Source organism: Hibiscus syriacus, unplaced genomic scaffold, assembly GCF_006381635.1.
Source record: "Hibiscus syriacus cultivar Baekdansim isolate YM2019G1 unplaced genomic scaffold, ASM638163v2 tig00017959_pilon, whole genome shotgun sequence".
NCBI lineage: Eukaryota > Viridiplantae > Streptophyta > Magnoliopsida > Malvales > Malvaceae > Hibiscus > Hibiscus syriacus.
The window spans coordinates 28,196-55,342 of NW_024062420.1; the positions used below are offsets into that span (position 1 = coordinate 28,196).

The window sequence follows — 27,147 nt, forward strand, 5'->3', positions numbered from 1 at the left end:
GGTTAAGAAAGATTTTGAGCATATAATACATTTATAATCATCTTAAACTATTCAAAAAAATCTTTCAAATCTGAATAATATAACCAAACATGATTTGATTCCAAGGGCCGTAGATGCACTGATCACTCAATCATGTATATCAAATATGAAGATATAATTCTTTATTAAAAATTTAATAAAAAATAATTTAGTACTTAATAATTATTTTAATTACTATTTTTTTTTGGTAATATTCTTTTTGTCAAAATGAATATTTAAATTATTATTTTATAATAATTTATGTCCACATATTAAAAAAAGTATCGATAATATGTTTTTAATAAAATATTTCATATATAAAAATATTATTAATGATTTATCTTAAAAAATTTTTATTTTTATTATAGTTTAAGTTGATATATTTTGTATAACATAATATTAATGTGTAAATATAATTTAAATGCTATATTTTTACAATATAATTTATATAATGTACATTTTATATTTTCAAACTCACTTTTTAATAACAATCTCAAACAGTTAAATTTTAAGTTGTACTTTTATATTTTTAAAAGATCGTTTTTACGACACTTTTAAGAGATACTTTTCAAAAGCTGCTCCAAACTGACCTTTACTCGTTTCCTCATGAACGATTTTATGACTTAGCTTTTTTTTTAATAGATAAATTATAAATTTAATCATTGAATTTTATTTTCTACATTTGAACTCGAGAATTCAGATCAACCTTTAATTAACGATTTTTTTATGTGAGAAACTAAAAAAAAACTTATTAGTGCTTTAAAGCGAAACAAAAACACATTTTGTTGAATTGCAACGTGTATGGGATCCAATATAGAAAGTGGATAACCTAAAATCAAGTTCGTTGGGTTGATCTTTAACTTCTTTCAATTTTCTGGTGGATACCTTGAATTTAGGTGGATTCTTGTTCACAATTATAATGAAATTTAGGTGGATTCTTGTTCACAATTATAATGAAATTTTTATTCAGAAGCAACGAGATCCAATATAGAAAGTGGATTTGTTTCAATGTTACGGTGACAAAAGCCCCCACATCTGAAGAAGGAAACCGATTCAATTCAACAGTGATCATTCACGTTTTTTTTTTCGTCCATAAGTTTCAAGGTCTATTGAAATATCTAAGTTCAAAATTCTTCCTGCCCTTCAGTCTGAATCATCAAGGATACGAAGAAAATGGTGGAAGAAAGCACAGATGAGGGACCGGCAACTGAACCATTGCTTGTCAATAGCTACAATGGAGATGGGTTAACGTGGTCCCTTGCTCTTGGCATCACTGTTGCAGGCGGTGCTTCTTTTACTTGTGGCTACTCTGTAAGTAGCCACTGGAGTTCATCTCGCCCTCCTATTCTTTTGCCTCCAACTTGAAGAACTTTCATCTGGATTTTCTATTAAATTATGTCTACGTTTTGATTGAAACTTCGGGTTCTACTTTCTGCAAAGTGCAAACAACCCAAAAACAGTATGAAAATTTTCAGATCTTTCTTGGCTGCGATTTTTAAGTATTGGATTTTTTTCTTTCTATGCAAACTATTGAAAGTTCTTCTAAAATGTTAATTATTGCAACTTTCTATGCTTGGAAAGATCGAATTTCACTTTCTCTAACCGAACCGAAGAAGATTACGTCTCTGTTACTGCATTTTTTGTGTGTAAGTAATGACTGAATAATATTATGTTCCCCTTTCACGAACAGAGTCGATCCACATTTCCCTTGCCAAGCTCTTGGTACTGCATCATGGAACAATTTCTTATGCAATAATCATATGGCCCCAAACAATCAAATTTGGAATTAATATTTTCTTGTAGAACAGTGTGAGGAAATATAGAACAAAATCATGACCGTTTTATTTCTATCTTTAAGGCCTTATTAATTGTCACTGCCTATATTTGTTTTCCATGATTGCTTTGCAGGGTGGATATTCATCACCTGCACAGTCTGGAATCATAGATGAGTTGGGTCTCACTGTGGCTGAGGTACTGTGTTTGCTACTTGTGTTCAATACATATTCGGATACGGGTATGATAATATAATCCTACGAACACATGAAAGGACCTCAAAACACTGTTTTGGGATGGGATTAAAGCATTTTTTCTATCTCAAGATTTTAGCAGTTATTTGCCTGACCCCTCTTTTTTATTCCCCATCAATTGTGCAGTATTCAGTCTTCGGATCGATATTAACAATAGGAGGAATGACAGGTGCAATAGTTAGAGGGAAAATATCAGATTTCTTAGGTCATAAAATTGTGAGTTATCGGATTTATTTTACTTCATTAAAGCTTTTATCAAGTCTTCAGCTAATGCTTTTTTGGTTGCTTTCTTGATTCAGACATTCTGGATATTGAACATACTCTACATCATGGGGTGGCTAGCTATAGTTTTTTCCAAGGTCTTTTATCCTCTCCTTTCACTCCCTCAAGTCTTTGTTTTGTTAGTTATAACATTCAGTTAGCCTCATCGGCTTGCATGCTCTGACACGTAATCCTGAATGTCACTATTGTTTTCAATAGGAAGCTTGGTTATTGTACCTTGGAGGGCTTTCCCTGGGATTTGGAATTGCAGTTTTTAATTATGTTCAGTCTATGAGTTAATTGAAATTATGTTTGCTACGATGGAATCTCATCTTGAGATTCTTGGCCTAGCTTTGGATCAAGGCCAGCATAATACACATTAGTTAACTAATAACGTATGTTCCACAGGCAAAAAATGGTCAAGACCACGAGTTGAAAGTTTCCCTGCAATGCCTCAGAGGAAAGAATGCTGATATTTCTCTAGAAGCAGCTGAAATCCATGTAAATTTTGAACATCACATCCCTTTCGACAGTTCTCATTCCTATATGTAGAAGCCTGAACTTTCTCGTCCTTCAAATTGACTGCAATTTTGATCAATCTATTCAAAAACTTTTGCAGGACTATACCGAAAACTTGCGTCGCAGCATGGAAGATAAAATTCAGGATTTGTTCAGTCTAAAATACGCTTCTTCGGTCATTGTGAGTTGCATCAATTGATCCATTTCTCTAGGGACTGTACTATCATGTTTGATCCAAAGGGAAACTAAGATTTTTGGCATAGGTTGGAGTTGGCTTGATGCTCCTACAACAACTAGGAGATTACAAAGGATTTGCCTATTGTGCTAACAGCATTTTTTATTTAGCTGGTAAGTTGTAGGATTCTATTGAAATATGCTGCAAACTCCGACTCCTACACACCTGTATCGAATATTCACACCCGAGTTTGAACAATGTAGTTGAAAACTGCATGCTTATGAACGAACCTGAAATTTTGTTTAACAGGATTTCCAGGCACTATAGGAATTATAGCGGTTGCAGTAACGCAGGTGCTTTTATCTATTTGCATTTGTAACATTTGATTCAAAACTCATCCTGGTGTGGTCTTTGATAATGTTCATATTTTCAAGCATTTCTGGGGTAGCTATCATTTTTCATCGCACGGTTGGTGCCGGAGACCAAGGGGAGAACACTAGAAGAAATTCAAGCATCGATGACTGCAAATGTAGGGTAAGAAATCTAGAATAACAGGTCATGTTGAGAGATTCATGATGAAATGCAAAATAGAAACACGAGACAAGGCCGAAAACAATGAGCCTTTAAGTTTGGGGATTAGAGGGGAGGTTGGAGCTGGATGGTGTAAAAACAAGGAGAGAACAAGGGTCACGAGCCTGCGAAAGTGAAAAATAAATTATAAACTATACGAAAATAAAAATAAAGCATGAAAAGGAAAACAGATAACTTCACTTATGAAGATGGTCTAGTTGCTTGATTCTCAAGCCACGCATCGAGCAATTTTGATATCATTCTTAGATGACATAATCAACCAAAAATATCCAGAAAATGAAAAACCTCGTAAAACTGCTAAAAGTCTAATTAACTCTTATCGCTGCGAGCTCAGTTGCAAGGTTAATTTCAGCTAAAATCCTATTAAAAAGTGCATGGATTGAGCTTCAGTTAATATGGAAGCCAAAGAGTTTGAATCCCTCACTCTTAACTTCTTGTTTCACCCTCGTTGCTTCCTTTGATCCTTGCTCTTGTGTCTCACCATCCGACTGCCCCAACCGGAGCCGCAAATCGACATCTCTTACGGTACAAACATTGTTCGCCTCGACGAATGTGGCGTCGGGTTTCCTCGATTTGTTCACATCGATCATACAGAATCTCCGGACTTCGTTCTCCTTTCGGCTCTCGCATAGGTAGAACGAAATCACATCGTTGGCCTTCAACTCCTTCTCCTTGAGAAACCGGCTCCAACCCCTGGTGAACACGAAGCTTTGGCTGCTAGCCCAATAGCAATAACGAAACTTCCATAGCCTCATAAATTTGTCATAGAAGACCAATTCGACATCATTTGATTTACCGTCGCCGATGACGCCGTCGTTGTTCTCTTTTTCGTCTCCCAAAACCGGGGGAAAGTACTTGACAGCGTGTTTTTTCGGGACGACGAGCCTGTTAAGCTTACCGACATCGCTCGGTGTCAGCTCTTTTCCGAACATTTGTTTGTAAATTAGACCTTCTTTGATGTGAACCCCCATTGAGTTGATATCAACCTCTGGTTTGGCATTAACTCTAGAGCGAGCCTTGATATATTCCATGAACTTGTATTGGTAAGAACCGTCCCTTATCATGCTAAGGACAGCTTCAGCACTGTAATGGCTCAGAAACTTCGGCTCCTCGATCGTAATTTCGGTCCACGGAAAGTTTCGATGAGTGTCTCCGTTGCGGAACTTGATCGACGCGCTATCGTAGGCCATTGCCGCATCGATTTCGGACCTGAAAGTCCCGAGCCAAATTCGGGTATGATTAGCATATAATTGAGCACCCCATTGTCCGTTTCTCTGTCGCATAACACCTTTGAATTGCGACGAATTGCCTTTACTGCCACACCTTTTGCGTTTGTTACCTTGATGAGTGGTGCTGATCGAATCCGAAACATCTGAATCCGGTTTCGCTTCGCCGCTCGAAATCCCACTCAGTATCTCTTCTTCCATAATCTCTAGGAACATAAACCAAAAAAAAAATGACACTGATTCAAGGTTAGTAAGATGCATGTCTCGACGTAAAAAAACAAAAACCGGAATCTCCTAGTCGTCGTCGTCGTCGTCGCCGGAAACCAAAACCAGCAGAATTCGATAACTAAAGGTATGAACTAATTAAACTATGTTCCTTGCGTGGTAAGAAAAAACATTACAGCCAATCTAATGGATACAAATTCAAAAGATTGACATCATAGCATCCGTATTCGAATCTCGAACTTATTCAATACGGCAATCAAACAAATCAGAAGCAATAACTGCAGAAAATTTCATGATTCAATAATTGAAACCAACATGTAAGAAAGTAATGTAAAATTTAAGAAAACTGGTACCTTAGTAAATAAACACGAGAAACAGAATAAAGAAGACGGCTGTCTGCAAAAAATCAAACAGGTTTGGTCTAATGAGAAGTATGATAAATCCTATCGGATATTACTTATATTTAGACAGGAAAGTGCTTGGAAAGAAAGAAAGATCCCAGAAAAGGCAAGAATCTACTCATTTAATGAAAACATAACTTTTTCCATTAGAAGCTTTTGAGCTTCGTAAACTTTGTTTTTGGCAAGTACAATAAATCCATATATGTTCTTTTTAAGAATAATTCTATCAATGGAAATAAATAATTCTAGTTTATTTAAGGAAAGGTCCCTCGACTAACCCCTTTTAGTCATTCATCCATTGACAGTAACAAATTACTTGGCCTGGGTGAGACGAGCTCTGATCCAGTTCATAAATTCCATAGGAAATACCATAATCCTCGGGGCTCGGATTTTATTCTTTAAGACGGTGACACGTGTCATTGGAACTAGAGATGGACATGGGATTAGAATCCGACTAGAATTGACTCGATCCGATCAAGTTACATTTTAAAAAAAATGAATTTAGGTCGAGTCGTTTTTTAGAGGTTATGTTCGGGTTGGTTCGAGTTCGAGTTTAGTGTGAAAAATACACAACCCGATTCGAAAAATTGTAATTTTACATTATATATTTAGGGATTAATACCCCTCTATATATTATTTTTTTTCAATTAGATCTATATTTTTATTCAATAAAAATAATATTTTTTAATAAATATATTATTTCAGGTAAGGTTTGATTTTATCTCAAAAAGGCTGGTCGAGTGGAAAGTGTATGTTTCGGGTTGGGTTGGGTTCGGATAGATGATGTATAATTTTCGAGTCGGGTGGACCGGAAACCCAACTCAACCCGACCTATGCCCATACCTAATTAGAAATCTATGCTGATGTAGTTGATTTTTTTTACTTATTAAACGACCTCAATGGTAAAAAAATATTCTTATCCATAAAAATATTTGGACTCGAACAACTGTGTCTGTAAGATGTATGTTTTCAATAATTATTAAAGATTTTAAATAGATGTCATCTCATAATCACCGTAAACTATTCGAAAAAATTATCTAAAACTTTATCAAATAAACTTTGTAAGCACATCCAATCCTCAAAACAGATGAACTCAAACCTGACCCTAATTCCTATAATCAAAAGTTTATAACCACAATATTATGGGCCTTCCTATTTGCAATTATTATCTGTTAAGTGATAAATTCAGATGTACTATTTTTCATATTAATATTTATATTTTATAAAATAAATTAAATATTAATAGAAACGTATTATCAAGGACAAAATTGTATAGTATGTCCAAATATCACCTCTTTTAGCATTCAACCTCTGTTTTAAAAATCGGATCCGGTTCAATCGGAAATCGTTATCTAGTCCGGTTCAATTTAAACCTGTTGAATCATTACTAATGAACCGATCAGAACCGTTGAATCGTTCGAACCGGACCGGCTGAAAACCAGAAAAAACCGGAAATTTTATTTTTTAAAAAACACAAATTAAACCAAACGTCATTTGTTAAACGAGCCAAGTCGAACTCGAGTATTGCTGAGCTCGACTCGAACTTGAAAACTTTAAAAGTAAGCTCAACTCCACTCAAACTCACAAGTTAAAAATTATTAAGTTCAACTCGAACTCAAAATATAATATTGAAACTTGAACTCAAAAATGCTTGAACTAAAAAAAAAATTAGAAGCTCAATTGAAGCCTAAAATTCGAGCTTGATTGAAGTGAAAGAATAGTTCACTCAATGCTCACCAAAATGCTCCATGATTTTGAATGCCAAATTACCTCTATTATTTATAGAAGTTAGTTGTGATGCTCTTCTCTATGTTTCTTAGCAATGTGGGATTGTTTTGTTATCATATTTTTACTCTTTAGACTTTTGGGATGCTCTTCTATGTTTCTTAGTCATGTGGGATTGTTTTTTAAAAAAAAATTAAACCAAACAATATCATTTTGTTATGATTTTTTTAGCCCCAAATTTATTTTTTAATTATAGTTATATAATTATATTTATTATTTAATATGTTTTACCTTAAATATTATGTTGTAGTTAATTTGAATCATTTTGTTTCACTTGATTTTATGATTTTTAATTTATATATGTTATGACTTGCTTTGAATATAACTTGTGATATAAAACATTATTTTTTATTAAATATTTTTATATTTTTATTTAATTTTTTAAATAATTATGACGTCGTCCGATTCTTCTGACCAGTCGGATCGGTTCGATCGGTTGAACCAGTGAACCGATAACATGACCGGTTCGCTAACTGGTCCGGTTCTGAAAACATGCATTCAACGCCACATACTTTTTCGACCAGTTGAACCAGTGAATCGATAACATGACCAGTTCGCTAACTAGTCCGGTTCTGAAAACATACATTCAATGCCACATATTTTTCCGACCGATTGAACCAATAAACCGATAACATGCCTAATTCGCTAACTGATCCGGTTCTGAAAACATGCATTCAACGCCACATACTTTTTCCCAGTCAAAATTGCTGGGTGACTAGCTCAATATTTCAACCCTTTTTTTTATTCCACTTTGTGTTGCTCCCCGCAAATTCTTAAATAAATAGAAAGAAAAAAAAAAGTATTCAAAGTCACAATTATTGAAGAGAAAGTCAACGAGAGAGAGAGAGATCCACTATCTTCCCTAAGATGAAAGGGGTGATGATCAAGACTTGTGCATATGCTCCAAGGTAAATGACATGGAACAAGTGGAACGATCTTACCAACATCAACTAAAGAGCCGTATGAGAATGTTTATGGAAGCGTTTTTAGTTCAAAAATCCGTTTGAAACGTAAAATTAATCTCAAATATTTCATTTTCAATAAAAAAAAATCCCGTTTGAAAAGCTCGTTTAGAGAAACATTCCTAAACGAAGCCTCTTGGACCTCACTTACTTGATTCGGGGGCTTGAACCGGATCAGGATTATCTCAAATTAAATGGGGGACATGGGACACGTGCGTATGTATGAATGTGTGTCTGGGAGATGAACATGGTTTTTCTGTTGCTGCTAGAAATAGATTGGTTTCGGGGCATATAATTGATGATATTTAAGTTATTTTCTACTTACTTTGATTTTATTATGTTTAAACATGTTACGAGCCTTAAGAAATGAGCATATTCGTCATTTATTTTTATTTATTTATTCACTTTAAGGAGTTGATGTATAGATACTTAGGGTGCGTTTGGTTTACGGAATGTAAGATTACCAGTGAGAATAAAAGATTACCAGAGAATAGGATTACTGGGAATATTGTATTTTGTATTTGGTTGGTTTAGCAGGAATGTAAGATTAACGTGTTTGGTTAAAAGAATAAAAGATTATTGGAATGTATATCTGACCAAATTGTCTTTATTATATATTTGTATAATATTACAAATTGTAAAATATTTATATATTTTATTTAAAAAATTAAATTCATAATATTTATATAATTTTGTTTACAAAATTAAAAATATAAAAAAAGTTTAATGAAAAGGTAAAAAAAAATTTAACCCCTGAATTTCATGTAAAATTTTAATTATAATTTTTTTTTTGTAAATCTAAAATAATTTAATAATAAATTTGTAATTTAATTTTCGTAGAATTTTTATTATTCAATGACAGAAAAAGGATATTTTTGAAAAAATAATAATAAATTAAGGACATTTTAATCCAAAATACCGATAATATTACAATACCTAACGAAAGAGAGATAATGATATTCCCGGTAATATACTCTAAAAAATTTACTATTAATAATAAAACATTATCGAGAAGAAGATTTTCGGTCAACTTACAATCCTTGAACCCCTTAAGGTCTGTTTGTTTGAGGTATTTCATTTTCCCCCAATTCCGGTGTTTGGTTGGGAAAAGTAAAACACGGTCAAAGTAAATGAAACTACAGTCAAAGGGAAAAAGGCTTCAAAACACGGAAAACAACTTCCCGTTTATTTATTGGTAATTCATTTTCCTACACTCACTCGTTATTTCCCATTTTCGTAAAACCAGTGTACACAGGTTCCAGACAAAGCAAAAGGTAAAACCAATTTTGGGGGGTAAAATTGCTTCTTCCTCTCCCATTTTCGTTCGAAAGAATAGGGAAAGAGATTTCTCATTTTGGTTTCAAACGAAGCAATAGCAGAATAGGGAAAGATTTCTTCCATCTCATTTCCCATTTTCCTTTTACCTATTGTTTCGAAATAGAAAGAAAAAGGGGAGGGATTTAGGGCGTTTACCTCGTTTGTTCAGGTTAGTAGTCAGTTGTCGAATGGGCTAGGGTCGTCGCCGGAGTGAGGAAGCGTTGATTTACGACGGGGTAGTGGCGATCGTGCTCTTTGGGTGCGCCAGTCACGCGAGATGAGATTGAGAGAAAATGAGGGGATTTGGTTCTGTTTAGGGTCGATTAGGCTAATACGGGCGATTTGACGCCGGTTCAGAGGGAGAACGCCATAGTCGGGGTGGTGGTCGGCGATGTCTGGCCTTGGGTTCTCCATTGTGAGCGACGCCACTTGTTTTTGAGAGGGAGAAGAGATATAAAAATTGACAAAATAATAAAATCTTAACTCAAAAATTGAAAAAAACTAAAAATATATACATTTTTACAAAAATAACTTTAAAAAAAGTAAATAACAATAAATATATAAAAATAAATACATTTAAAAAAAAATAGATCTTGTAAATTATTTTAAAAAAATTAATTAAACAGTGTAAAACATTTTACAATACAACATTCAAATAATGTAAAATATTTTCTGAAAAATAATTTACATAAAATATAATTCATTTTTCAAAATTCATTGTCCGAAATTCATTTTCAATGAATATATACATTTTTGAGAGGGAGAAGAGATATAAAAATTGACAAAATAATAAAATCTTAACTCAAAAATTGAAAAAAATTAAAAATATATACATTTTAACAAAAAAATAACTTTTAAAAAAAGTAAATAACAAGAAATATATAAAAATAAATACATTTTTCAAAAAAATAGATCTTGTAAATTATTTTAAAAAAAATTAATTAAACAGTGTAAAACATTTTACAATACAACATTCAAATAATGTAAAATATTTTCTGAAAAATGATTTACATAAAATGTAATTCATTTTTCAAAATTCATTGTCCGAAATTCATTTTCAATGAAACAAACAGACATGTTATTACTTTTGAAGCTTTAAAATCTTTTATTTTTTACGTGAAATTAATACATTTTTATCATTCTCATGAAATATATGTTAAAAAAATTTAATTTTCAGAATAAAATGGTCAAATTTTAATGCAACTTTTGTTTGGATTATAACAAAGTAATATATACGTGTGTGGGTGGTTGTCAACAAATGACAAAAATCAGAAAAAAATTAATTTAATGGAGGAAAAAAAGAGTTAGCTGCTTAAAAAAATGTTGAATAACCATGAAAAGCTCGTATTTGTTTATGCAAATTAAGCACGTTTATATCATTATATGGAGTTTAGAATAATAAATGCGCTAAATCTAAATATATATCTTTATACATAACGGGTTAGTTGAAGTGGTAAACACCTTGATATCATTTAAATAATATTTCATGTTCGAGTTATTACGTATACAGAAAATCTCCGCTGTGACACTCACCAACCAAAATCAACTGTGCGACCCGGATCGATTCAAATTAGTCAATATGCATTTATATAAAAATATTTGGATATATATTACTTTGTTTTAACTCTTTTTTAAAAAAAGTTAAATGCATGTGATTCTTAAATTATGACTTTCGTTTCAATTTAATTCTTAAACTTTTAAATATTATGATTTCATCCTTAAATTACAACTCTTATTTTAAACTAATTCTCAAACTTTTGAATATTTCAATTTCATACTCAAATTCATCTAATTGTATAACCATAATTTAACGTAAATTTTATTTTTTTTCAAACATATGGTAATATAACATGACTTAACTATTTTATTAACATGGGATGTGATTAGCATATATCGATGGTTTAGATGAAATTGAAATGTTTAAAAGTTTGATGATTAATTTAGAATGAAGGTCAGGGTTTATGGATGAAGTTGAGATGTTTAAAAGTTTAAGGACTGATTTAGAATGAGAGACATATTCTGAGGATAAATTAAAATATTTAATAGTTTAAAAATCAATTTAAAATATTCAAAGAAAATTATTTTAATTTATAACTTGATCTAGAATCTCCCAATGGATAGTAAACAAATGATTATATAATTCTCATTAGATTGTCAATTTGAGATTAGAGTCAATTAAAAGCAGCAATAAACTAAACCCATTCCACTAACCGAATTCAACTAATACTATGGATTCCACTCATTCCTCATTACTATTTAAGTAATACTAATGTATTTATTTTAATTATACAAATGTGAACCCAAAAAAAATTAGTTGTGCAAATAAATAAACGGAAAACAATTTGTTTTAGTAACTCAATGAATATTTTATTATTTGTACCCAACTCTTTAATACTTTTAGTAACTGAATATTTGAGATACAAAATAAATATAAAAGATATTATACATTATACATTTATTTTAAAATGAATATTTGAATCAAATCAAAATTAAATTTTATTTGATTAATAAATAAACAAATATGTCATTTATTTGAGATAAATGAATATTTAAAATTCCAATTATTATTTAAGTTAAATTGGATATAAATAAAAGTATTTTTAATTTTTTATTAAGTTAAGGTGATTACAAAATAAAATATGTTATAAATACTCTCAGTCATTTAACAAAAAAGTTAAATCATTGATATTGTAGTCGCTGGTGCTCGAACCGAATATTTATAAAAATAACATATTTTTCTCGTATATAAAAATAAAATGAAAAACCCTAGTCATGGTTCACTTTACCTCATATATAGTAAACTATAGATTTAATTCTTGGCCTAACTCCTATCTTAAATAATAATAATCAATCATCAATGGCCAACTCCTAATCTTCAATGGCCCTCTTTTAAAGCATATTTTTTATAAATAAAAACTTTAAAATATATTAAATCACCTTCCGCTCTTTTTCTTCTTCTTTGATTTAAAACCCCGAGCTTTCTCGATTTCCCTCTCACTTCCTGGTCTCACCGCCATGTCGAACACCGCCAAGCAAGGATTCGTCTTCCTTCTTTTCTTTCTCCTCCACTCTCTGCCTCCTTCCGCCGCCCAACCCACCCTCCGAAACGGCGAAAATCCCTCTTACGCGCGTTTGAGCCCTTCCTTGGCCGCAGTCCTCGGCGTTCTGATCGTCGCTTTGATCCTTATCGTTTTCTTCTCAATTTACATGCGAAACCGCTATGATAACGCCAACGGAAGCAGCGTCAACCACGTTAACGGCGGAGCCGCCCGTTCGCGGCGCGGGTCGCGTGGACTTGACGCGTCGGTGATAGAGACTTTCCCGACTATGGTTTACTCCGAGGTTAAGGCTCATAAGATTGGCAAAGGAGCTCTTGAGTGCGCTGTGTGTTTGAATGAATTCGAAGTCGACGAAACGCTGCGTTTAATGCCTAAATGCGACCATGCTTTTCATACCGAATGTATCGACGCTTGGTTGGCTTCTCATACTACTTGTCCCGTTTGTAGAGCTAATCTCGCTCCTCAACCGGGTGAACCCGTAGTGAGTCAGCCCACTGAGTTGAACGAAACCGGCGCCGAGACAGACCTCGAAGCTCAAAACGTCAGCAGTGACTCAGAACCGGAAGAAGAAAGGAGAATAAACAACAATAACGTCAACAGTGTCGCAGAACCTCAAGTTGCATCAGAGGTTGGACCGATCGGTTTGAACCGAACTTTAAACAGAAACCGTACACGTGGATCGATATCTTCCCGTACGCGTAAACTCCTCGTCCCGCGATCTCAGTCAACCGGTCACTCTTTGGTCCAGCCGGGTGAAAGTACCGACCGATTCACTCTGCGATTGCCGGCTGAAATTCGAAACCAGTTAACAAATCAGAAGTTGAACCGGGCCACGAGCTTGGTTTTGCCCAAGGAAAGCAGTTCGAGCCGAGGATATCGAGCCGCGGAAGACGATGGAAGTAGTAGAGGCAGGTTTTTTAATCGGCTCAACAAGATTGACCGGGCAGCTAAGTCAGACCGGTGGCTTTTTAATATGTCACTTTCATTTTTTAATAGAGCGTCTTCTATAAAATCACCAGGTGCTAATGGTGAAGGGAGCTCAAGTTTTCCGGTTGGACCGCGGGCTGACTCGAGCCGTCCTCAGGTCTAATGGCCCTTTTCCCCAACAATTTTAATGTCAATGTAATGTTATATTTTTTAATTGAAAAAAATTGTTTATTAATTTTAATTTTATCATGATTAGACCATTTCAATCGGAAATTGCATTTGAATATTTCTCTGCTGATTTTTTAATAATTAAAGGGAAGCTACAATAAATTAAATTTAACAATAGGTGAATTTTGGAGTTTAAATTATTAAACTTAAGGAACTTAAGAACTAATGTCGTAATTTCTTCATTTTTCTTTGGCTTGCAAATAATGTATAAAAACACAGTATTAGTTATTGAACACTAACTAAACATATTCACGAATGTCAAATGAACATGTTCACGCACTTTAAATGAGTATGTTCGTGAACGCTAAATAAATATATACAAATATCTTAAAAAATAAATGAATGAATAAAAACACGATATAAATACCTTCGAAAACAATCAACGAACACAAACATGATTTTAATCGATGGAGTTGAATTCACTTACACCCTAAATTCAATAAAAAAATGTTAAATGAATACGTCTCTATAGAATTTGTACTTGATGAGATAACTGTATTATCTCCATATTAATTTTCTTGAATAAACGTTGAAAACGTCGTTGTTTCTGGACTCTGGAGTATATTTACAACACTGTAGCTATAATAAATTTATAACTGCGTTTTCCAACCTTATAACGGTGTTTTAAAGCGTCACTAAAACTACTTCCGGCGATAGTAAGAAATACCGCTAAAACAAACGCTGTTACAAACCTATTTTACGCATAGGAAACTGATGAAAGAGAGAGAAACATTGATCTTTGTATTGATTTAAACAATGGTTAAACAATAACATCACTGTTGCAGTTCTGCAACTGCATATTAATCAACACTGACCCTAAAAACAACTAAGAAATCTGAATATATAAAGTCCAAAAACAGAAAAACAAACAGAAAGGGCTGCGGTTTGTATATATACAGCTTCTCAAACATATATATATATATATATATTCATGTGTATATATTTTCAGATGCTTTCATTGTATATAGATGGATAGATAGCTACCTGTTGTGCAGTGGATCAGGACTAGAAGGCACTTATCTGTTAATGGTTGCAAGAAAGTCATCAGCTTCAGACCCATTACTGTCTGGATTTTCCTCCCAAGTTTTCTGAGACTTATTCTCTTCATCTTTCATCTTCTCTGTCGTAAGTCTACCTCCCAATGCCCCATGCTGTAATAAAGCTGAAATACTCAGCAACATCAGCAAAAATACCCTAATGAAACCCTTGAATACATTCTCTCTTTCATAACAAATCTTCAAATGGTAGAAATGATATATAGAAAAGCAAACCAAATCTTCAAATGGTGCCTTTGTGTGTAAAAAATTGAAAAAAAAAATTTGGTCAAATTCACTTGCATTGACAAATGAGAGGGTGTGTTTTAGAGCTTTCGAGTGTTGACATCGACCAGTCCAAAACCCAGACTATTCCAGCCAATGACACTCGATTTCCAGCAGATCAAAAAAAAAAAACTAACCTAACTCAACTATTGTCCCCCAAGGGACCTCATTTTCAGGATCTTACATTTGACTCCTCAATTGGGTCTGTTTTCTTCTTTGTTACTTTTGTGTGTTTCAAAAACGGGGGGCTTTGCCTTTTGAAAAAAACAAACCACACGCGCATACATAAAGGCATCTTCATCTTTTTCTGCTGTAGGGTTAGGGTTAAATATTACTTTAAGGATGGTTTGTTTCTTCTCATGGACTTTTGCTTAAGCTAACTATGTAAATTATGATTATTGTATCAAAAGTCCAAGGTTTCGTAATGCCTAATTATAACATTATTACAACTTGAAGGCTTGGCAATAAGAGAGAAAACAAGGCCACATGTTTTTGACTTGAAGGGTAAACTTGAAAATAAAACTTATGCGAGCATAATTTGGCATCACTATATCACGTAGGGGAGAATATTATGTATCGAAGAGGTAAGAACATGAGTACCGCATCAAAAAGAATAAGAAAAAAAGATTAGCCTTTATGGAGTTCAAAAACTTCAGGGACGATCGAGATAATTTCCCCAGAAATACGGCTGATGTATCATTCCAACAGAAACAAGGCAGGTTATATTATGCAAATACTGGGTGTTTCTTTCCATTCTAGAATTTGACCTAACTTATTATGGAAGCAACAATAAATATCTGAGTGATTAACCTATAAGAGCATATCTAGAATTTCTCTATGAATTACAAATGATGCCACATTTTCACTTTATCCTGCAAATTGTAACTGATATTAATCTTTTCGCACGCTTTTTAATCTACCCTTCGTGAGCAGTAGAGACCTTCGGATAGCGAGTATAAGAACCCAGGTGGTGGCCGTGATCTTCTCTTTGATCATCAGAAGCAAAGCTGAGCTTAATACCGTCTTTGTGATCTGAGCATCTAATCCCTTGAAAAACCCGAGAATCCCTTCGCTTCTCCAGATAACACTGACAATTCCTGGCAATGTTTTGCGGGATTTTGGGCGAGGTCTTTTAGTTTTATCTCCATCGTCATCATCTGGATCTGCAGCTTGAATCATTACCTTACACCTGCATTGAGTTGGCATACATATAAGTACTCCTGTATAGTCAAAAGCATGGTATGCTTTTATAATGCTTTTGAGGGTTTGGCTATGCACCTGATTGCAGGGTAAGTTATAATAGTTGCAATACTCTTCGATATTGCGCCCAAAAAGAAAGCCGTGAAGGCAGATAGAACTACAGGGGATGAAGCATGGTCTGCTTTGTTTGATTTTTGCTTAAGTAGCCGTTGTTTCAGTTGATCGAAAACTGTATACTGCAGTTTTAACGTACTACTAGCCTTAATTTTAAAGAAAATAACGAGAAAGATTTAAAGATTAAGGTTCGAGTCAACAGTGTAGAACCTGAATTGCGGGGTTGGAGGTCAGCAAAAGAGAGATGCCAAGGCCATCGAATGCGTCACTCAAGGTGCCTTCCGTGAGGGTCTTCCAGAGCCTTTCCGATTTCCCAAAGGCACTTGTCTGCATCCTTGAGGCGGCTGTATCCAGGGGCTACAAAATGATAAATGGTATTCAACATCGAACTCCGAAATTAAGTTATGCATGTTCCTGGATTATGCAATATTGTACTACATGATAAAGAAAAATACTTGAAACCGTAATGGCACAACATCATTATCAGAGATAAGTCGTACCCTTTGGTTTGCTAAACTAATACCATAATCGGGATCTATAATTGCATTCTAATCATCTAATGTTCAATGGCCTGAAACGTTTCATCTTCAATTCATCTCAATATTATCAATGGAAATAGTCAAAAAGAGTAAAATTTTACTCTCTTTTCTGATATAACCCTGCCTTTGCAGCCACCACATGGAAGGAAAGGATTTCATATTTTTCTACCGCATGGAATTCTGTCAAGACAGTTGAAAACAAAGATGGTACTATGTAGTCTCCCAATTGCATATACTAGGTGAGGATTCCATATTTTACATCATAAAATTCAATCTCAACGTACTACGCAATCAATGGATACGACTTACGCTTCGATGGATACAACTTGGATAGAATACATATTCAAAACGGAAACTTAAGAGACTTGCCAAATGATGTCTCACCTGAGTGACAATAGCTGTACAAGCCCCTGCTGCGGCGGCGAGAATCAAGTTTGATTTCGTTCCAATCGACTTGAAACCGCTCTTTTCTAGGTACAGTCTTTTGAAGTAGCTATATCCATAGAAGTAGACAAATTGCGCAATGAATGACTGCAGGTTTTTTGTTCCTAGGCCCTGGTACAAGGAAAGAACTTGTCGGTTTGATACTGCTTCCCATAACACATCGGAGAGATTCCTATGTTAGATAAGAAATCGAGATCAGACACTGAAAAGCTCAACCAGGAACTTGAAGCACTGCCAGCGGGCTGAGTAGTATATCAACGAACATTCATCGATATCAAGCAGAGGAACAATACTTTCATTCCTATGAAGAAGGGAAGAAAATCCAGTATCCTAAGCTCAAGTTAGAATAACCTCAATCAATAAACCAGAACACTACTAAAATGTTACAGCAACCTCCCCAAAGATCTTAGACGACTTTGAACGGATAATTATACTAACACGAAGTATAGTGATTACAAAAATCGTCTATTAATACGGTGAATTTTGTTCCAATACTTGACTATTTCCTTTCTCAGTCATCACTGACCAGCTCCAAAGAGTTAGACCAGAGTCAACTCTTAGAATGAAATCAAAACCATATAATCCAATTCAATTAACATGCATATCTCTTTATGCTAGGATTAAACTAATTTTAATTAATAAGCAAACCAAACCCATATTACGAATAGAAAATTTTAATCACTCTTCTATTCAAAACTTCTTGTCTTCCATTTCTGACTCAATTCATAAACACAATAGCAATAAAAGAGAAGACTTTGATCCTTTAAACCTCGCCTATCAATTATTTTAAAACGAAAAAAAAAACCATATTAAAAAAAGAAATCAACACATGAATTCAGCCACTAACGGATAAAAGAAGCGAACTTCAGAATTTCCTGGATCATGATCAGTGATCACAACTAAACAAAATAAACCCATAATCAAAAACATGTAAAAGCAGAGAAAAAAGAAATGGGTAACCTGTATTTTCGTTTTCCATGGGCTTGAACCTCGGCTTGGTACTTGGTTTTGCAGGTATCGAGAGGGTACAAAATCGTGGTGCTTAACAATGATCCTATAGCACCTGAAGTTGCCTCCGATATAGACTCCAAGTCAACACCCATGTTCAAAAATTATTCTCTATCTCTGTTGGGCTTGACCTCTGGAATCTGGAGATTAAATCTATGAAATCATTTGAGATGGCTGTTTTTATACAAGGTATATATAGGGAGAAGAAATGGAAGGTAGCTGGAAAAGGAAAACTTAAACACGAGCAGCCGAAGATGGTATAGAATTATTATATCAATTGATGCGGTGCCGTTTCTCATTGGTATTTGAAAAAACGTGGGATTCTCCGTCCATTTTAACGGACTGGAATTAACGTCGTTTGTTTGGTTGTCTTTTTGACATGTCCGTGACTTGATAGTGTTTAATTAGTACTCTTATTAGAATTTTGGATATATTACGCATTTAATACCTAAATTATCAGTTTTGGTCTGTTTTAGTATTTAAATTTTATTTTTTTTAAAATCATACATAACGTTTAATTTTTTCTTCATTTTAGTACCCTCTATTAAAAACTTTAGTTTTTTTTCATTTTAGTATCATGTTCAAAATTTAATGTTAAATTAAAAAAAAAATAGATACTAAAACGGATCAAAATTGCTAGTTTAAGTACTAAACGTGTTAAATTTTTAACGATGGGTACTGAAAGGAAATGAAAACTAAACGTAAGATATTCTTTTAAAAAATTAACAATTTAGGTACTAAAACATATCAAAATTGATAGTTTATATACTAAATGCGTAATCTATCTTATAATTTTTTTATTAGTGAGCATGACTAAAAAGTAATATATGTTTGAAATATTTTTAATTTTAACAATAAACATGCATATACTTGTATAAACGAGATTTCAATGGATAATAATAATCTTTTAATTACTAGAGTCGCCTAATTATTTACCCTATAATTTTTTATTAATAGGTATAAATAATTCACAATAAGCATTCATATACTTGTTTCAATTTTATATTTGAAACCGAAATTTCAATGGATAATAACAATCTCGATATTTATATAGATGACATGTTTTATTTAAAAAAAAGAGAGAACATATTTGCAATCAAACTGAAGCTTGAATACAAATTGTAATTAAAATAATATTTTTAAAATTAATACACTAAAAATTTAATTGGTCGATATTTATATTATTAATTAAAATTGAACCACAATACACCATTTAGCTTGATATTAATATAGCATAATAATTTTTAAAGAAATAAACTAAAAGATTGGAAGGATAGGAGCTCTGGAGGAATTGAAATTGTCCAATAAATGGTGGTTAAATTTTTCACATAATCCCAAGATGGACCAATTTTGGTTGTTAAAGGAACTAATGAATATGACCCTTAACATAGTTTAAAAAAAATAAACTGGAGTCAAAAGGGATAGGCGACCTAAACGGTGGATAGACGGGTCTTGGGCCTTGGCTCTCCCAAGAATTTTGAAAATAAATATTTAATCCTTTAAATTATTTTAAAATTTTAATTTGATCCTCTCAAAGATTGCATTACTCTATTATAACATAAAGTTGAATGTAATATGAAAAACGAGTTAAGGAAGAGTTATTTTTAATTTAAATGCAAAATACTATTTCTATTATCATAGCATATATTAGTGGTAACACAAGTTCTTCACCCTTGACTAAACTTCGCGTGTAAGATCAAAATTGAGTTTAAAAAACATAATATAAAAGCTGGAAATGAAAATTAAATTCAAACGAAATCTTTCAGAGATTTGTAGAAGCCAATTAACAATTTCATGTGTATACTACACCAACTATTTTGATGTCTAAAACGATACAAAACAAATTTTAATTAAAAAATTAAAAAAAAAATCAACAAATGTGTATAAAAGGGTTTGAACTAAAGACCACTACAAAAAAAAATCATTGTTTTGCTAAAAATTAGAAACATCTTAATGCAATTCACATTGTCTTGGTGGGTGGTTTTGTCTTCTAACAAATTTGGTAATTGAACTTTACTCTTTTTCTTATCATATTCACTGTATTTTAAATATTTTCAATTTCCTCACTAAATTTAATATATTAGATTTTTTAATCATTCGGCTATTTCCTCACTAATGGCGTTATGACGTGGCTTTTTTGTTGTTAACGGAGGAGTGACCAAAACAATCCAATGCATAAAGTTCAATGGTTAAATTGAATATAATTAAAAGTATCATGTGTGAAATCGAGAGAGAGAGTAAAGTTCAATGATTAAATTTATAATTTACCCATTAGAAAATAAAATAAAAAAATACTACCACACAAACGACTGAGTGATCAGAAAACACAATATATTAAGTTCGGTGAGAATTAAAAAAATTTAAAGTATAATGCGGGAATAAGAGAGAGTAACGTTCAGTTACCAAATTTGTATTTTACCCTAAACTATGAATCGTTAATAATATTCTGGAATCAACAACCAACTCCACAATCCAATACCATTGAACTTGTTTTCACCCTGATATTTCCTTAAGTTTTTATACAAAGTAAACACGAGAACGTGTACTCTGCGGAAACCTATTAATCATTGCTTCACGGTGAAGCAAAGAATGATGAAAAAGATCAACATAAAGGGGAACGGAACCACGATGAAACCATATATCGAATGCCTAAATAGATTTAGAACCTGACAGATTCGATTCAGAGGAATCGTTCGACAACGTTACCAACTCTTTCTCTTGCTGTTCCATCAGAAAGTTCTGAGCAGTTGCTCTTACAATTTTCATGAACAAGTTCAGCAGCATCAGCCATACGACGGTGTTCCAAATCGAAGCGATGGATAAATCCCACTTGTTCAACTGTAAAACGACTAGATTAGCTTCGGAGGCATCCTGCATATGTTTGCTCATAAGCTTTCATACTAATCAGTGTATACATTACCTTAATGTTTGCATTAACCGGAGGAGAGGGTGACATGTATTTGTCCCTAATAGTATGCAGTTTCCCGATAAGGTTCGGCACGACGTTGGCTAGTCTGGGAATGAAGCTGAGCACTCTAACGAACTCGTTTTCAATGAAATCGAGAAGCTGATAGTTGCAAACTGAGATGATAAAAATTGTCTGCAATACCAACCATAAAATAACATCAAGATTTCATTTTACTTGCATTTTGAGATGATATCTAGGACTTTTTCATAACTGAATGTGAGTTTTGATAATTGCCTTTCCCAGTAGTGTTGCTAGAAAGAATTTCCAAAATGTAATACCAAATTGCCCGCACATGATACAGGCAAGGTCGAATAGTGGATTTGGAACCTGATATAGCACAGAGGTTCATTACCACAAATCAGAAGTACATTACCATGATTGCCTACTCTTTCATAGCATCGATCAAAGTTACAATCATAAGTACGGATAAAATTGTGAAGAAAAATAAAAAAGTTCCGAATTACCGAAGCAAGAACTAAAATTGTGAAGAAGTTCAGTATTGGGAGTGTGAAAGTAGCCAATTCTTGGTCTGTTTCAGATGATGGGCTGTGTTACTACCATCTTCCATTGGAGAGGAACCGAAATCATTCATGATATGCAACTTGCTACCTGATATCCGAGCTGCGAAAGCATTGAAGTCGGAAAACAAAGATTATGAACCGTAATCCATTTCAAAACAAAAAGAATTTGGGAAATAATGGAAGTGTGCAAGCCCTTGATACCTGCTCTAGATATGAACTATGGAGGGAGCTCTCCGAGTGCAGTTCCAGTACCCCATAAGATGGCCTCTAACTGAACCTGAGGCAATATGCTACTGAGTGGAACTCTTGAACCACGTGCTGATGGGAACAATGGAGGTCCATATTCGGAGCAATCTTTATTCAGCCATGAAGGACCGGTGTTCAGTCTAATTGTGTAGTACAAAGCAGTTTTTAAATCAACACGGCCACATTGCACAGCTTTCATAGTAAAAAAGGCGATGTGTGGACCCAAATACAACACAAATGTGTGCAAACCAGATCCTAAGAGAAATAGAATAGATTCAAAATCCCATAGGAAAAAAAAATCCATGTGTGAAGATGAATTTATTGAGAACAAGAAGAAACTTGTTCTAAAGAAGAAAAAAGAATACAATAGCAATACCAAAGTAGAGTGACAGCTAATCTAGTGAAGCCATTATAACCATCTATTCAAACTGAAATGCCAATGCAATTCACCATCGAGGTAAACTTGCATGGAAACTATGAACGGATACTTCGAAAGCAAATTTAATGTCCAAGTTCTAGGATGTCTTCCCCTACATGCCCTACAGATTCGGTCCTCAAGGATTTGTCACCAGCAAGTATGCCTCTCAGAGTCATTTCACAAGAAAAATGTTGATTAAGCCAGCTAGATCAAATCCCAGCCAGAATGTAAATCGATGCAAGGGAAAGGTCATAGAACCCGTCCATTTCACAGATCGTACGATGACCTTGAATATAATAGCAGCAGTAAAAATCTGATAGTGACAAAGTAGAACTGCCCTTACCAAGACCAATTGATGATGCAACCCCATGGGCCAACCACCAAAGTCCAAATTTAACATAATGAAAAAGCTCTTGAGTCTGTCAAAGTAACATTCTTTATCATAACATAAAATCAAAATACTATCGCAGCTTCCAAGTATGCATCGAAACATTATCATGAAATCAAACTGATTACTGCAAATATTCCTATTCAATCCATTTCATAAGCAAAAAACTATAATCAATATTACATGGTTTGCACTTCCAACTTGGATGACAAAAGATATTCACCCAACTATAAATTCCTCAAAGTAATATGAATCACATTATCTTTAACTTGCAATAGACCTATTACGTGGACTCAAGATGAGTGCTGGATATGGGTACAACTCTAAACACCAGTATGTTTTTGTTCAAATATGTTTTGGGCATGGGCAGTGGCCCTCTATTCAGGGTAGTCAAGTGCGCTCCCTGAAATCTGAATTTTCTTCAATCAGATATCCATTTTATTGATTGTGCTCCGTAGATGTATGTTCACTCTTAAAAATATTATTGGATCCGCAAATGGTTATGGGTATCAAGGATGAGGGCTTAAAAGAAAATGAGTACTATCAACCAAAACACTAGCAGCAATTTGATCTTCCATTATTTATGTTGAAATATTAACAACAAGCAAAATAGCATAAACAATATCTGATATCATCATTCATACCATTTCATGAGGTTTACCAACGGTGATGACCAGAATCCCAATACTTCCAACCAAAGTGCTTGAAAACATGAACCAACCAGCTCGAGTTTGAATTGCTTGATGAATCCATTGAGTAATAGCAAAGACAAAAAGTTTCAGAGTTCTTAAGGGCTGATTTGTTAATGTAAGATTTTCCAATTCTGCTCTGTGCTTCTCACGAAGTCTTACAACATAAAAATATATGATGGTAATGGCTTACTCCTTCCAAAACAAATATAAAACCACTGCCGTCCAAATTAGTACTCCATAAATCAACAGAAATTTCCAAATAAAGAAAAAAATGAATTAAATCCTATTTAACAGTTCAGCTCATTTCTTATTTAAATTGATAAAAGAAGGCGAAAACAAAAGAATATACAGCAGTAACAGGGGAAACACCGCGAAAACCAACACTTAAATCAGAAGCAAATGATTTTCCCAGGAACCAAACGGCTTTGGAATTGGAAAAAGAAAAACAGAGTCAGCGAACTAACCAGAAATAAAGAGATCCCGAACTTGGGTGGTCGCCATCTAAAACAAAACAAAAGAAACAGAGATCGCACTCTGAGAATTCTAGCTTTTTGCTTAATTTATATAGTATTCATACAATTAAGAGAAAAAACAAACCAAAACTGATTTCTTCGAATTTAAAAAACAAATCAGAATAAATTATTTATGGGAATATTTACTGTTTGAAGACGAAAGGCTCTTGAGAAGTGGACATTAGAGTTTGTAATGGGGATTGTGATTGTGACAGAGGCCACGCACCATTGGCGTGAAACAGAGGAGACGGAGACGGAGACGGAGGGAAAACAAACAAAAGGTAAGGGGCTGAATTCTCTGTTCCTAAAGTAGAGTGAGATCCGTTGCAGCCGTTGGCTTAGGCTGCCAGGTCAGCATGTTTGCAAAACCAGCAGAATAAGGACATGTTTATGTGTCCCCAAGGTAACCCATTTTTTTCATTATTTAATTTAGGGTTATGGGTAAGTAGGTCAAGTCGAGTTAAATTTTTAATCTTTCTGAATTTAATTCAAAAATTAAACATCTTTATTTGTAGATAATTTGATTTCGATTTAGTAAAATTTGTTTAACTTGATTTTTTAAATTATTTCACATTGATTCGATCTAACATATATTATATATATATATGATTAAAATCCACTTATACAATGTAAAATTATTTTTAATTTTATATCTTTTTAGGATCGTTGGATTGAGGAAAATAAAAGATTGAGATGAACCCCTTATTTTTTTTTCTAATTTTCTAGTATTGATCCAAAATCTTTAATTTCTTTCATCTAATAGTCTTAAAAATGTATAAAATTAATATATATATATATAGTATAATTAGATCCCGCCCCATATATATATATATATATCACTTATTCACTTGGGTAAAATAAGAATAAAATTAAAAAAAATAACTTGGGTAAAATAAGAATAAAATTAAAAAATAATATAAAAAAATATTATTATAATTTACCATTAAAGATAAAAGAGATAATTATAATATTATATTAGATCAAAAATTTCCATCCCAAACTTTCATCTAACGCAACCATATCATATTCTTCCATAAATCTAACACAAATCAACTCGAATCCAATTAAAAAAACCAACCTAACCAAATTAAATCGAATCAAAATCCATTAAGTTCATATCAAATATCGATTCCTAATTAGATTCATCCAATTAGATTGGATTAATATTGATTTCTCTTTAAAATGAGATTATGCAATTGTTGGCTTGAAAATTTTGAATACAAGTATTTGAAAATAATTGGTTGAGCTAGCTCTGGAGATCAAGAAGTTGGTCAAAGAATCTGACCGTGTTGCCTCAGTAGGATGATGGGACACTGAAGCCATTGGCGATTGAATCGACCTCGCAACACCCAAATGGGGGTCAATATGGTGGTGTTAGCAACGTTTATACACTTGCATAACATGGAATTGGAGGTTTATACACCTGCAGATTCATGCCTAAGGCACCCTCGAATGCACCGAACAGAGTCGAATCCCGACCAGGTTTTCTTTAAAACAATCACTGCTCAGCGATCGCATAGATTCTGTCTATACATTCGGCGGATGAGATTTACCTGGGACAAAGACACCTGAATGGACATCGGACAATGACAACGACAATAGATTTAAGAATGGTGTTGGTCCTGTTAATTTGCCCTACACCTTGCTCTATCCTACATACAAGTGAAGTTGAAATCACAGGCAAGGTAAATGCAAACATTTGGGATCTATTCAGACCATACCTAAGCTCAGATTCAATATAAAACATGTCCATATAGAGTTGAGAAGACAATATACCAAGAAACCAATCAAAAAGCAACTCAAAACATTAATTTGAACAACATCCATGACTGATCAAAATCATAAAGTAACAAGCTTATAATCAAACCCTTAAAACTTACTACAAAAACTAACATATCTTGGAAGCAAGAACAAAACAAGATGAACCATGTTCGGACCAATATAAGACTCAATTGTGTAGCAAATCAGTCTCCCTTCTTCCTGAAAGAGCATCCCTCGGTGAGTCTAGCTCGGCCTCCTGTCGGCTGGCAAAGAACAGTCTGACAGTTACCACACACCACCACGGTTTGAGAGTGGCTAAACACAGTTGTTCTGTCCACAAAACAAAAACCAACACAAGATTTAGACAATATGATCAATTTAAGACAAATCACGTTAATTTCAATGATCAAAAGACAATTCAAACAATAAAAGAACTTACATGTTGAAGCAGCCTTGACATTTGACATCCTTAACAAGGAACAAAAGAACAAAGTTAACAACCCCAACATATTTATACGCGCAGATGTAAGATCTAGATGAGAAAGAAATTACCATGAAGAAAGAATTGGGGGACTGAACGAGACGCTTGAGCTTGTGCTTCTTCTTCTCGAGCTCTGCTGGAGGATTCAACAAATCGACATCGTTTTGGAGAACCTAAAAATTCCAAACATCCACAAATCAAGTTCAATTATTAAAAAAAAAACAAAACAAGAAGAAGAGACCAAGCAAGAGATTGAACGGACCATCTTGGCTTGGCCGCTAGATGTTTCAAAAGCAACCTCAAAAACCCTCGAACGCTTAGTAGGCGGCAAAGGAGGAGGAAGAAGCAAAAAGCAATGTGATCACTTTATATGTAGAATTGGTTGACCTAAGTCGGTTTAGAAAACCCAGTAAAGCCCAAGGTTTAGAACATCGATCCAAACATTTTTCCAACATTAAATTTGGGTTTTTGTTTGAGCCCGGTCTTGTTTTAGAAAGTGAATTTGTTTTCTTTCTTTCTTTTCTGGATTCAAACAGAGAAACAGGCAGCCCAATTCAAGTGACACCCACTAGGGTTGAGAAATTAAATATTTTATTAAAAATATGATAAAAGTTTTAATTTTTTATTATTAAACCATAGCCATTAAAGTTAGACGTTGTATTGTTTTACTCACTAAATTATCAAAAAAATTAATTTTGACATTAAGCTGCTTAAATTGATTTTCTTTAACTTTGGACTGTTGTTTTTTTATCGTCCTGGTGATAGTTTGCAATAAAATTGAAATCAAAACACTCACAATTTCTCATCTTATTAGA

The 27,147-nt window shown here is 33.6% G+C and overlaps 6 protein-coding genes and 1 long non-coding RNA gene across 7 annotated transcripts; 3 read left to right on the forward strand and 4 right to left on the reverse strand.

Moving 5' to 3' along the window:
- The first annotated feature begins 1,152 nt into the window (after positions 1 to 1,152).
- On the forward strand, positions 1,153 to 2,621 carry LOC120208956 (sugar transporter ESL1-like). Its single transcript, XM_039208063.1, has 5 exons — positions 1,153 to 1,329; positions 1,927 to 1,989; positions 2,172 to 2,261; positions 2,345 to 2,404; positions 2,526 to 2,621. The coding sequence occupies exons 1-5, from the start codon at positions 1,192 to 1,194 to the stop codon at positions 2,604 to 2,606; spliced, it is 432 nt and encodes a 143-aa protein (XP_039063994.1). The 5' UTR covers positions 1,153 to 1,191; the 3' UTR covers positions 2,607 to 2,621.
- Positions 2,622 to 2,698: 77 nt separating this feature from the next.
- Positions 2,699 to 3,587, forward strand: LOC120208957. The gene is made up of 4 exons (XR_005524364.1): positions 2,699 to 2,807; positions 2,926 to 3,006; positions 3,089 to 3,173; positions 3,310 to 3,587. It is a non-coding gene; the product is annotated as an uncharacterized LOC120208957 (long non-coding RNA).
- Positions 3,588 to 3,949: 362 nt separating this feature from the next.
- Positions 3,950 to 5,018, reverse strand: LOC120208960 (AP2/ERF and B3 domain-containing transcription factor At1g50680-like). Its single transcript, XM_039208066.1, has one exon. The coding sequence runs from the start codon at positions 5,016 to 5,018 to the stop codon at positions 3,978 to 3,980; it is 1,041 nt and encodes a 346-aa protein (XP_039063997.1). The 3' UTR covers positions 3,950 to 3,977.
- A 7,432-nt stretch (positions 5,019 to 12,450) lies between these two features.
- LOC120208969 (E3 ubiquitin-protein ligase ATL6-like) lies at positions 12,451 to 13,659 on the forward strand. The gene has a single exon (XM_039208071.1). The coding sequence runs from the start codon at positions 12,523 to 12,525 to the stop codon at positions 13,654 to 13,656; it is 1,134 nt and encodes a 377-aa protein (XP_039064002.1). The 5' UTR covers positions 12,451 to 12,522; the 3' UTR covers positions 13,657 to 13,659.
- A 2,052-nt stretch (positions 13,660 to 15,711) lies between these two features.
- On the reverse strand, positions 15,712 to 18,548 carry LOC120208970 (peroxisomal adenine nucleotide carrier 1-like). The gene is made up of 5 exons (XM_039208072.1): positions 18,298 to 18,548; positions 17,278 to 17,509; positions 16,565 to 16,711; positions 16,319 to 16,476; positions 15,712 to 16,229 (listed from the first exon to the last, which is right to left on the reverse strand). Exons 1-5 carry the CDS (start codon positions 18,438 to 18,440, stop codon positions 15,932 to 15,934), a joined length of 978 nt encoding a protein of 325 aa, XP_039064003.1. The 5' UTR covers positions 18,441 to 18,548; the 3' UTR covers positions 15,712 to 15,931.
- Positions 18,549 to 21,386: 2,838 nt separating this feature from the next.
- On the reverse strand, positions 21,387 to 26,713 carry LOC120208974 (40S ribosomal protein S27-2-like). Its single transcript, XM_039208076.1, has 6 exons — positions 26,595 to 26,713; positions 26,404 to 26,505; positions 26,291 to 26,319; positions 26,039 to 26,181; positions 22,035 to 22,038; positions 21,387 to 21,414 (listed from the first exon to the last, which is right to left on the reverse strand). Exons 1-4 carry the CDS (start codon positions 26,595 to 26,597, stop codon positions 26,055 to 26,057), a joined length of 261 nt encoding a protein of 86 aa, XP_039064007.1. The 5' UTR covers positions 26,598 to 26,713; the 3' UTR covers positions 21,387 to 21,414; positions 22,035 to 22,038; positions 26,039 to 26,054.
- Positions 22,045 to 24,144, reverse strand: LOC120208973 (vacuole membrane protein KMS1-like). Its single transcript, XM_039208075.1, has 4 exons — positions 24,042 to 24,144; positions 23,531 to 23,732; positions 22,842 to 22,917; positions 22,045 to 22,335 (listed from the first exon to the last, which is right to left on the reverse strand). Exons 1-4 carry the CDS (start codon positions 24,077 to 24,079, stop codon positions 22,052 to 22,054), a joined length of 600 nt encoding a protein of 199 aa, XP_039064006.1. The 5' UTR covers positions 24,080 to 24,144; the 3' UTR covers positions 22,045 to 22,051.
- Positions 26,714 to 27,147: the final 434 nt, after the last annotated feature.